A 12550-nucleotide genomic window follows, 5' to 3' on the forward strand; every position below is an offset into this window, starting at 1 on the left:
CTGTCAGAGAGACTCCCAGAAGAAGCGTTTAGCTTTCTGAGGATAGTGGCGTTCACCTGCCGCCCTGACTGTCAAAAGGAATGCATTTACTTATGCTCCCTCCGCTGGGAAGAGCTATATCCTCTGTATTCACTGCACAGATGATAGGCACTCTTTTGTTTTATTCGCCCATTCTCCTAGACTTGAGCAGAGCGAGAGTGAGAGAAAGAGAGAGAGAGAGAAACTGGTTTGACAGGCTCCATGTCTTCACTTAATGACGCATAACGTGGTAACACAAAGCAGCAAATGAACCGTTACTTCACCACTTCCCGTGCCTCGCATTACGACTGTATTCATCATCCACAATTGATTCACAAACTGTCTCTGAAAGCCTAAGCAAACAAACCTGGAAGATAGAAATGATAAAATATATATATATATACATATATATATATTGGTAATCTAACATCTCAGAATAAAGACCTCCACGATTAATTAATCCGAGGACCAAAGAACATTTGCACATATTCCATTCGGGCTCATTACTGTAAGAGCTGAGCTCCTTGTTAATCTCTTGCAAAGGTCAGATTCAACAGACCGGGGAAATTGCACTTTTCTGTCAGAAGAGACGTGGAGGGCCAGCTCTGGTCTGCAATTCACTGCACGAGAGGACTTGTGGGTTTGCACTCCTGGTCCCAAATAAACGTTTTCACACATTCACGTAAAACAGCTTTCTATTTTGTGAACACCGATCACGTTCTGAGCGTAAATTCAGTTTGAAATGTTTTCTATAACTGACTCTACTGCTGCCTTTCCTCGTTTCCTAGCCTTTATAGTGTGTGTGAGAGAGAGTGTGAGTGTGTGTTTGTCATCGCAGTGTAACATACAAAATGAGATAACGTCACCGACCAAGTGCTTTATCTTGCTGTGAAGCCTTGAGACCAGTTCAGGAAATGGGTTTTATTCTTTAAAGAGCCAGCATTTTCCCCACACTTTGTCATCATCATCATCATCATCATCATCATCATCATCATCACCATCATCACCATCGTCATCATCATTATCATCATTATCATCATATCATGTACAAAATGGTACAATAATGTATCCATAACAACGGAAATAGGGACAAATATTCAGACGGGTCATTTTGAACACAACAAACTGTCGTAAAGTACAACACGTTATCATGACTTCACTACGGTGGATTCATTTATAAAAATAAAAATAAACATTTACAATAAAAACATGGTTTCACTGTGGTGTTCTGCCTCTCTGTGTGATCGGTGTTGAAGCTGTGGGTGGGTGGAGGTGTTGAAAAATGATGCTGCACGTAAAGCTCACCCTGGGAAAGCCTTTCCAAGCAGTTACACCTACAGCGTACAAAGCCAGTGACCCATGCACAATGCTCGATACATTTCATATTTTATGTACAATATAGTAAAAAAACAAAGTATGTACATAAAGATCTGGGTCCATCATACATATCGCCTAGCGTCCCTCTTGCACAGTATCTTTTTGAACGACCTCCTGAAGTCATTGTTGAAGATGGTGTAAATGATGGGGTTCAGCGCGCTGTTGCAATAGCCGAACCAGAAGAAGAACTTGAACAAGGTGTCGGGCACCGGGCAAGACTCGCACAGCGTCATCAGCATGTACGTAAAGAAAAAGGGAAACCAGCAGATGACAAACACTCCAATGACCACCGCCAGGACGAAGGTGAAGCGTTTCTCCCGGTTCTGTCGGCCCTTCCAGCGGCTGCCCTTGGTGCTCGGCTCCCTCTTTTGGACGCCATCTTCGTCCCCCGGTTTGATTTGGCACAGTTTGGTTTTCCCCTTGGACATCTTCTTTTTGATCGAGCAGGGATTGTTCACTTTGTGGTCGGAGGAGGACGACTCATCAAGGTCCACCCCGTTGACCTCGCCCTTCTCCTCATCTGCTCCCCCTTCTCCTCCCACTCCCTCCTTCAGCTCGATGTCCCGCTCGCCGTTCAGCTTCTCGTGGCACAGGCGGTCCTCTGCGTCACCGGCGCCCACGCCGTTCTCCTTCTGGTTGGCCGCGGCGACCGTTGCCGTCTTCGGCATGTCCTTCCGCTTCCTGTCTCCCGGTGGTGCCCGCGTCCTCTTTTTGGCGATTTGGTAGATCCGCACGTAGACCAGGACCATGATGACACAGGGGAGGAAGAAGGAGCCGATGCAGGAGGAGATGACGTACCACTTATCGTTGTTGATCTTACACACGGGTTCCTCCACGCTGTTTTCTTTCTCCATGGTGATTAGAGGAGGGAAGGAGATCACCGCCGCAATCACCCACACGATGAAGATGATGCACTTGATGCGTCGCGGCGTCCTCTTCAGGTTGTACTCGATGGCCTGCGTGATGGACCAGTAGCGGTCTAAACTGATAGCACAGAGGTGGGCGATGGAGGCGGTGCAGAAAAGGACATCGAGTGCCAGATATATCTCACACCACACCTCGCCAAAGTACCAGTATCCCATGAGCTCGTTGGCCAAGGAGAAAGGCATCACGAGGGTAGCCACCAAAATGTCCGCCGATGCCAGCGACACCAAGAATAAATTCTGCGGAGCCCTCAGGGCCCGGCTTGTAAACACGGCGATGACCACCAGCACGTTGCCGAACACCGTCAGCAGGATCATGATCGCCACCAGCACGGTGAGCGGCAGGGAGATCCGGAGGCTGTACGGGGCGACGTCCGGAAGGTTGGTCGTCTGGTTGGTCTCGTTGTCGAACCCCATCGGAGCAGATTGGCCCACTTCCTGTGCGAGTTCACCTGAGTTTACCAAATATCATCACCAGGAAAGGACGGAGCTAGTAGCTCGCAGCGGGGCTGAGAGAGGAAGAATCACTCCTCTGAGGCTTTCCTGGATTTTTCTCTTTCATCATGTACTCCTCAAGGAGAAGCTCTTATTATTTAGTTCATCTGAAAACAAGACGAGAAAATCACTTTTCAATCATTTATGACACTTTATATGATTATTCTAATAATATAATTAGCTCAAACATTATTTCCCTGAGAAATAAAAACGTGCGTAATAGTCTTACCTGAGGCAGAAAGCGGTGACACAACCTCTCCAGACGCACGGGCATTAAAAAGGCTGTCAGTGGGTAACTTCTTTACGCAGATCAATAGGGAGCGAAGAGGATCCATGTGTTGGATGAAGCGTGAAGTCTTCCCTCCGTGTCTCCTCTCTCTCTCTCTCCACACACACAATGGTCCCTGTGCTGCATCTAGTGGTGCTCCGCCGCGGTCCTAATAGAGCGCTAATCATGTTATCCTGTTGTCTGTCTGTCTGTCTGCTGTGTGGAGTCTCTCTCCTCTCCTCAGCTCAGCTCAGTGTGAACCACAGAGACACTCCCTCTCTTTATAGCCCGCACGCTGCAAAAAGTGTCAACATGGACGGACATGTGGGTCCGACAACATGTGACACCAGGAACACTCATGACGTAGAGAAGGAAAAACACAATGAGAAATTGTATAGGCTAAAAATAAAAAAATAATAGTGGTAATACTTCATGGTAATTAGGTGATAATTAGCAAGTAACTGATTTGAAATTTCTTTGGAATTACTTCCAAATTACCCCAATATTTACCTCAAAATGTATTAAAAAAATGACTTTGTTTGACTCTAGACTTTTATTATTATTATTTTATATCTATTATAAACATTATTTAATCATTTTATACTGCTATTTCCCAATAAACAGTAATAAATAGCAGATACAATATTTAACACATTTCTAGGAAAAGAATACAAATGTAATTGATATATTTTTTATTATTACATTATTTCCATGTCTGCTAATAAATAGATAATAATTAGCAAGTAACTTGTTTTAAATTCCTTTGGAATGACTGCCAAATTACCCCAATATTTACCTCAACATTTATCAAAAATTACTTACTTTGGCTGTCTTGACTTGACTCTGGACTTTTATTAAAAATATTATTATTATTATTTTATATATATTATAAACATTTTTATCATTTATTACTTTATTTCCATGTCTGCTGATAAATAGATAATAATTAGCAAGTAACCTATTTTAAATTCCTTTGGAATTACTGCCAAATTACCCCAATATTTACCTCAACATTTATCAAAAATTACTTACTTTGGCTGTCTTGACTTGACTCTGGACTTTTATTATTCTTATTCTTATCCTTATTCTTATTCTTATTCTTATTTTATATCTATTATAAACATTATTTAATCATTATATAGGCTAAAAATAAAAAATAATAGTTGTAACACTTCATGGTAATTAGGTGATAATTAGCAAGGAACTGATTTGAAATTTCTTTTGAATTACTGCCAAATTACCACAATATTTACCTCAATTTATCGAAAATTACTTTATTATAAACATTATTTGATAATTACATTGCGCTCCAAAACAATATGAAATTAAATTGCTTTTTATATTAACTTAACATATACATATATAATATGTACAATACTGACATCATAATGATGATTAAAAAAAGTTTAATGAAAAAATAAATTGCTCTGTAATAACTACTACCTCTCGTGACACTAAAGTGGTCATATATTTCTGAGTGTTTCTGTTATTGTGTCCCTGTAGCCGACATACTTCTGCCATAATAAAGACTAAATAATATAATGATAGCTAATTAGAAATGTATTTATATAGCACCTTTCAAACACAGAGGCCTTTCAAAGTGCTTTATATAAGGTAAAACATAATAAAAAAACAAAACAAGCAAAAATAAAATAAAATATTGATAAAAATTAAAATAAAATTACACAGGTAAAACACAGTTACAGTGCAGTAATATGTGTCCCCAAATTCTAATAAATAAAAGTGCATTAGAGAAATGAATCATTAAAAGACAGGAGAACTGCAGGATTTTTATTTTAGATTTCATAGAGGATAAAGTTGTGGTGTATTTAAGCATATCGAGGAAGTAATCTATGTTTCTAATTGAAACAGAATAACTATGTGGTTGATCATCATATTATATCTGGGCAAGGTGTTTCACTTTGTTATCAATTTGATCTGGTGATTTAAAGTTGGTTAATTTGTATCTATTTTACAATGTCACCTTTAATTTAATTTTCCATAAATAGTGTTGTTGAAAAAAACTATCAGTATCTACCTAATTTATTCTCCAAACTAGAATATTTCTGAAACTGAACCAATCAAACACACATTCACAGACTTAAAACACAGACAATAGTTAGAGTAAACCACAGCTGCTGCTGGGGCAGACATTTTTTGCAGTGCAGCTGCTAGACTGGTTGCTAAGCAGCAGCCAGAGCCACACCACGTGGATATCAGCAGAAACACTTTATTACTTTGTCCAAACTTCATTTATTTAGCCACCTTTTTACACATCATATCCAACACAGGAGTGAGTCCCCAAACTTAGTCAGGAGCAGACCTCAGATTGATTCACACACCTGTATCTTATAAAGATTGGCCCAAAGGAAACATCTGGCCAGGTGCTCTGGTGTTTACAGATGTAAGTTAGGAACATTGATAGAGGCAGGTGCAGGCTGTCCTTACCAAAAAGAAGCTTATTCAAGTGTGCTATTAGTATACTTCTAAGCTCAAAATAAGAGAGTATGCTTTCAGTTTATTTTTTATGTACTTATTAGAGATATACTTAACTAAATTATATTTAATTATACTTGGCTTATGGTGCCTTCAAATGAAACTCGTGAGCTCGTGTTTACAAAATGGGAAGTCGTGTACATGACATACTTGACGTTCAAGTGGGAACGCCACGCCAGGTCGTGAGAACACTTGTAATTATAAATGCATTTTCTAAAGCAACGTGTGTCTTCTCCTTGTACAAACAGCCAAAGATGCATAACATGATGTGTAACAAAGCAAATATTTAACATTACCTGACACCTCACGTTATTTGCCCAGTGCTGTTTATCTAGATGATAACTGTCATAATGATACGTAGCCTGAAAAATAAGCTTCTTCTTGTTTACTTTCTCCACATACATAAGGTGTGGTAGGTGATGACAGCAGATATGCAACAGTTAAAGTAAGTTAAAGCTTCAGAAGGCAACAATTGTTTTGCGAGAGACTTCAAAACTCAAAGGGAGGCAGTGTCGGCAGTGAATAACTTCACCAGCGGGGGCACTGTGGAGCAAGTGGTCCATCTGGTGCAGAGTGGGGCCCTGGAGGCCATCATCAACCTGTTGCAGGTCAAAGACGCTAAAGTCATTCTGGTCATACTGGAAGCCATCAACAACATCTTCATGGTGAGGAGAGAAACGGCTCAACTTTTTGCACCCTAATTAGTCTAAAACGTGCTACAGTTTGACTTAAAACCTGCAGTAAATAGAATATTTTTGTCGTCACTGGGCAAAAATTCCATAATAACCTTTCAGCAGATTGTAATTCAAGTGTTCTGAGAGAAAACTAGACTTCTCTACCTCCTCATGGCTCTGTTTTCAGGCCATGACAGGAGACTTTGACCAATCACAGGTCATTTCAGAGAGTGAGCGTTCCTATTGGCTGTGCTCCGGTCATGTGAGCAGTGTTTGGTATTTCCTCGACTGGTCTCAACTTTCTCATTTTACAGCTAAACCGTACACTACAAGATGTTTCTGAAAACATTTGAGGAGAGAAATAGGCATTATAGTGACATAATATTGATTCATATTTGATCAGCGCTGCCTAGTTTGACCGTTTGGTCGGAGTTCGCGAGTGATTGACAGCTGCTCAGAGACGGCAGCTGGACGGCAGACTCCAGATCAGCTCTGACTGCTTGTTTTCCTCCGGTCTGTGAAATCTTACAGATGCCATTAGGAGCACCGGAGCAAACAGAGGCACATGATTTTTGCGGTCAGGATATAGTGACCGTTTTATAAAAATAACTTTTGCTCCATTTCTACAGCTTTAACTCTTAAAAAGAAGTTTATTATTGTTCTTTTTCATTGGTTGGTTTCATTAGATAATATGTATAAATATGAAACTAGCATTAAGTGAGACAATACAGTATGTTTTAATTTTTTATAGTTCTTAGAATGTAGGACTTGCTAACAAATATATCAAAATAGTAATAACAGTTACTAAAATGATGAAACACTAAGATTTTTCACAACTAACAGTGTCATCCATGATAAAAAAAAAAACAACAATGTTAACTGCTTTAGCTTGTTACCAAAATCACTTTGAAATTACAACCAGAAAAACTCACACGACTTTGCAAAAATGACAGAACATGCAGATACTAAATTTAACAGTAATTCCCGTAACTTTTATGTCTGAAGTCCACTTATGACTTATTTCTGCGTCATTTCAGCAAATCAACAAAAAGAGAACATCATTTCTTCATATTTCATCCATCAGGGAATTCATAATTTTCCAAACTCCCAGAGCCTTCCTGTAACTGGAGACTCTTCTTACCACAAAAGCTCTGACTCTCAGTCACTGTTTGTGTTGCACTTCCCTGGTTCATTTAAAATCACTCTGGGAGAGTTACTTGGAGGAGGAAATTCCTGAGGAGCGATGGGAGGACGTGGTGTACCCTCCTCGTCCTCAGTCTGTGCTGGACGTGGTGTACATGACTCAAGGTCAAAGTGCACTCTAGTTTTGTAATGATGTTGAATCAGTTTGGTGCCGTCTAAATCCTGCTACTCTTACACACATTTTGGTCCTGTCATGGTCCGCAATACATGTCCAAAATGTCAAAAGGTGATTTGATAGTCTCTGCTGCAGGTGTTATGAAATATTCTTATGGCACAGCATACTATGACTCTTTTTTATGATATACTATACTATGAATTTTATTAATGACATACTATATCATGATATTCTGTATGGTATACTATGCCATTCTTAATATTTTTTTATAAATTGCTATAGATGCTATTCTATGACTTTTTTTTCAACATATACTATACTATGACTTTTTCATGACTTTTTTGTTTATTCATTTGTAAAATATTGTATTAAATCCAGTGTTTACTGTCCAGTTAAACATCAATTAAATCGAATGCTTGACAACTATTTATTACACGGCTGTGTTGAATACTCGATTCTGATTGGTCAATCACAGCGTTCTGCGGTCTGTAATTTCTGTATAACAGACCGTTGCTATGGGCGCAGCTCTGAGGTCGGACTCTGACGGACCGTTTTTGTGTCAAAATATTGATTTCTTAAGTAAGTAGCCGTGTAATAAGCAGGATAATGTACAGCAAGCGGGTCATTGTTAAGGTTTTTTAAGGGGTGATAATCCCGTTAAAGGGACTTAATTATTTCTCAATATAGCTGAGAAATAAGAAGCTCAATAACCACCAGAACCTTAATAAAATCATCCTATGAAATGCTCTCTCCTAACTAATTTCCCCTCTCCTACCTGGTCAGTGATTAAAGATGCTGGTGCAACAACTGCTCTTGGAGACTCTGGAGGGCCTGAATGACCCAGATTTCAATACATTTAAGTGGTACCTTGATCTGGAGAGCCCTCACCGGCACCACACTGTGGGTAAGATGATCGAGAGCCTCGGTGAAGAAATGGCTGTGTGCACGACTGATGTGATCCTGAGGATGATGAAACACATCAACGCTGCAGAGAAATTAAAGGAAAGACACCGAGGTGCAGTAGATCAATGAGTTTGTAGACGCTGTTTAAGATTTGCTAAATTGTGTCTCTTACTGATTATCTGTGTCTTGATCTTTATTTTTCCAGGAGGAGCAGAATTCCAGGAAACAGTCTCTCGTCCACTTGTAACCTCTGCGTCTGATTTGGGTCTTCCAACTGGTCAGAAAATCTCTGATGATGGTGCAGCTGGTGCCATCGCTCCTAGAGCCAAACTTACCAGAAATGGTACCGTGATGATCAGTGGTAATATTTGCGGTAATGTTGACAGAATTCTTGACGGTATTGCTGGCGGTAATGGTAAGGTGGTTATCAGTGGTAATGTTGACGGTAATGTTGACGGAATTCTTGACAAAGTTGCTAGCCGTAATGGTAAGTTGATTATCAGTGGTAATGTTAGCGGTAATGTTGGCGGTGTTGTTGGCGGTAATCTTATGGTGATTATCAGTGGTCATGTTGGCGGTGATGTTGGCAGTAATGTTGGTGGTGATGTTGGCAGTAATGTTGGTGGTAATGCTCAGATGATTATCAGAGGTAATGTTAGCGGTAAGGTTGGCTGTGTTGTTCGCGGTAATGGTGGGGTGATTATCAACGGTAATGTTTGTAGTAATGCTGGCAGTACTGTTCGCGGTAATGGTGAGGTGATTATCAGAGGTAATGTTGGCAGTAATGCTGGCAGTGAAGTTTGCGGTAATGGTGACGTGAATATCAGAGGTAATGTTGGCAGTAATGCTGACAGTAATGTTGGCGGTAATGGTGAGGTGATTATCAGTGGTAATGTTGGCAGTAATGCTGACAGTAATGTTGGCAGTAATGGAAAAGTGGTTATCAGGGGTAATGTTTGCGGTAATGGTGAGGTGATTATCAGTGGTAATGTTGGTGGTAATGTTGGCAATTATGTTGGTGGTCATGGTGCTATTGTTGGCAGTGTTGTTGGCGGTAATGTTGGTCATCGTGGTGCTATTGTTGGCAATGCTGTTGGTGCTAATGTTGGCGGTAATGTTGGTGATCGTGGTGCTATTGTTGGCAGTGTTGTTTGTGGTAATGGTGCTATTGTTGGTGGTTGTGGTGCTATTGTTGTCAATGGTGTTGTCAATGTTGTTGGTGCTAATGTTGGCGGTTATATTGGTCATAATGGTGGTTCTGTCCCTATTAGATCAATCAGAAGAAGTACTCCCATGACCCCAGCAGTTTACCATTACTTTAATAGATCGCTCCGGGGACTTCTTTTAGGCCTACCAGGAAGTTAGCATCGCACTGGGTTTCCTCAGTAGGAAAATAGGAATTTTCCATTGGACTTTGGATTATTGCAGAAAATAAGATCTGTGGTAAACACACATTTCTGATACTCAGAAGTTTTGTTCAGCAAGATAATCTCCACAAATGAGCACCACTTTATGATTTTTGAAGCCTGAATGCAATTACCAGAAGTAAAAAGCTAATGCTATCGTAATGTATCGTAGACCAAAACGTTAAAATCTCTTGAGCTTGTGTTAACTACAGACCTTATTTCAGGCATTTAACTAAAAACCCATTAAAAACAAACATTAACTTCCATATAAGGGAACAGGAAGTGCTAAAATGTTGACTCATTTCTGGGTTTTAGGACTCATTCCTGTAACACTGTATTCCTATAACGAGTAAGCAGAAGACAGGAGGAGGGTCAGTCTGTAAAAACTGAAAGAAAGTGTTCTCAGAAATTGATAGTCATTTACTTGTTGTACATATTTAGTGTTGTTTCATTATAAATTAGATATCATATGAATCAAGATATGAAATTATTCAATATAAAAAGTGATGATTATGCACAAACTTGGACGAAAATGTAAATTTTTCAACACCACTTAGGGATAGCTGACTTCAATAACTTCATGAGTCACAATCCATGGAAAAAGAAGCGTGTCCCAGCCGTGTCACTTTTTCGTGTATCTGTATTTGCATGTGTTTTCTTAAGTTGCAGAGTGTTGAATCGTTTTTTTCCAATGTAAAGCACTTTGTACATTTGTTTTTAAAGGTGTAAATAAATTTAATATTATTATTGTTATGAAGTGGCCACCATCTATATAGACCCCTTTTCTGTTATTGACCATGATGACGTATTTTGTGGCCGGAGCGTTAAGCGGAGGCAGAATAATTCTCTCAATATGTACTGTCACTCACTCTCCAGGATCACGAGTGTTGGTTGAGAAAGTTAACATTAATCAATGGGACCAGATTAGCCGACCCCAACGCCGCTGGCAGGCCACTTTGGGAGGATTAGACGGCTGGTTAAAGTTAGTTAGCTAGTTAGATTGTCCAGAAACTGACAAGCTAGCTAACGCCTGCTCTCCTCCCGACGAAGTAGTCTCCTAGCAGCGAGGAGTGAGGCAGAGGGACCGTGACCCAGCGCTGTTCACTGTTGGGCTCATTTTCATGTGTTGCATGACAGCATGGCGGAATTAGCAAGCTAAACTAGCTAAGTAGCCAGCCGTCTAACCAGCAGGCTGGTGGTCAACGACAGCGCTGTAAAGATAAATGGAGGGCGTATAAATCTTTGGATGCCTATAGTTAACTATCCTTCAGTAAAGTCAGTCAAAAAGAGAGTCGTACGATATCGGCGAAGCGTTTCAGAGATGGAGAGAAAGGGTTGCTAATAGTTTAGCCTTCTGCTAACTGCAGCCAACGGCTCACGGCTGCGGTTAGGAGGCTAATTAACTTAAACACTAAAAACGTACGCCAAATTTTTGCGAGGAAAAACTGGCATGGCCATTTTCAAAGGGGTGCCTTGACCTCTGACCTCAAGATATGTGACTGAAAATGGGTTCTATGGGTACCCACGAGTCTCCCCTTTACAGACATGCCCACTTTATGATAATCACATGCAGATTTTTTCATGCAGTATAAATGTGTTATTTTCGCCTGTTCTAAGATGATGTGTTTGAATATTTCTGCATACTGGGGTCCCTAAACAGTCTTGAATTACATAAAGCTGAGACTCTTGCGGATCCAATGAGTCCAACTGTATTCATGTGTGATGATGTTAGTCCCCATAGTAACCATTTCATTGTAGTGAGACCATTTTTTGGAACTTGACCTCACTGTACAAAATGACCTGTGGTGACCTCTAGGATAATCACAGCCTCATGAAACTTTACAGCCACAAACTAGAGACCTAGAGCATTCAGAGGATGGATGGCTTTCCTAGCTAGATTGACAATAAGGGGGTTTCTGAGAAGTTTACACAACAGAAGTGCTCGCCATCCAAACACCAACAAATGCAGTTTTTGCAGAAATCTCAAAATGTCAAAAGTTTTTGATACCAAATCACAGCATGGCTTTTTATGTGGTGTTCCTCAAGGTCTTATTGTCTTAATGTGGTATTTTAGAGGGATTATTGATCATTTTTATCAATTCTTGAGTGGTAAAAAAGAAATGGTTAAATTTAGCACCAAAATGTGTTTTGCAAATGGTATCAACACAACAATTGCAGTAACAACTTATGAAACATAATAGAGTATGGTAATGACCATCATATACTTCTATCATAATGTTCTAAACCCTCATACACTTTTACAATTAATTTCAAATAATTAATTAATTAATTCATGTTTATTTCTGATTTATGACTAGACAAACTTGACACACAGTGATGAGCAGCATCTCAAATTAATCTTCAGGTTCCCAGCTTTCAGATGATGTACACCACTTCTATGTGACATCTACTGTTGACCTGCTATCTCCCCCTAAACAACCCCTGTACACCCCTAAAAAGGACAAATATGGCTCTATTGTGGGTCTCAGAGGGTTAATAATAATCATTTCTAAGGTCGTCGCCAACCCTAATTACAGAGTAAATACATTGAAATATTTTTATCAAGATTGTGTTTTGATATAATGATGGCATTATAACTTTAAAGTGGTAGTATTCTGTATAAAGTGTTGCTCCTGTCATATCTGACTGCTTGTGATCTCCACCTGGTTCCA

General features: G+C 39.9%; 1 protein-coding gene and 1 long non-coding RNA gene across 2 annotated transcripts in view; both read right to left on the bottom strand.

Moving 5' to 3' along the window:
* LOC141765002 (uncharacterized) overlaps positions 1-12550 on the bottom strand; it is a 228867-nt gene that overhangs the window by 192847 nt on the left and 23470 nt on the right. The gene's annotated exons all lie outside the window — the stretch shown is intronic.
* On the bottom strand, positions 925-3338 carry adra2a (adrenoceptor alpha 2A). The gene is made up of 2 exons (XM_074630731.1): positions 3043-3338; positions 925-2920 (listed from the first exon to the last, which is right to left on the bottom strand). Exon 2 carries the CDS (start codon positions 2733-2735, stop codon positions 1458-1460), a length of 1278 nt encoding a protein of 425 aa, XP_074486832.1. The 5' UTR covers positions 2736-2920; positions 3043-3338; the 3' UTR covers positions 925-1457.

Source organism: Sebastes fasciatus, chromosome 3 (genome assembly GCF_043250625.1).
Source record: "Sebastes fasciatus isolate fSebFas1 chromosome 3, fSebFas1.pri, whole genome shotgun sequence".
Taxonomy (NCBI): Eukaryota; Metazoa; Chordata; class Actinopteri; order Perciformes; family Sebastidae; genus Sebastes; species Sebastes fasciatus.

Excerpts from the sequence above, each read along its gene's own strand:
- adra2a (XM_074630731.1), bottom strand. The coding sequence starts at position 2,735 with ATGGGGTTCGACAACGAGACCAACCAGACGACCAACCTTCCGGACGTC.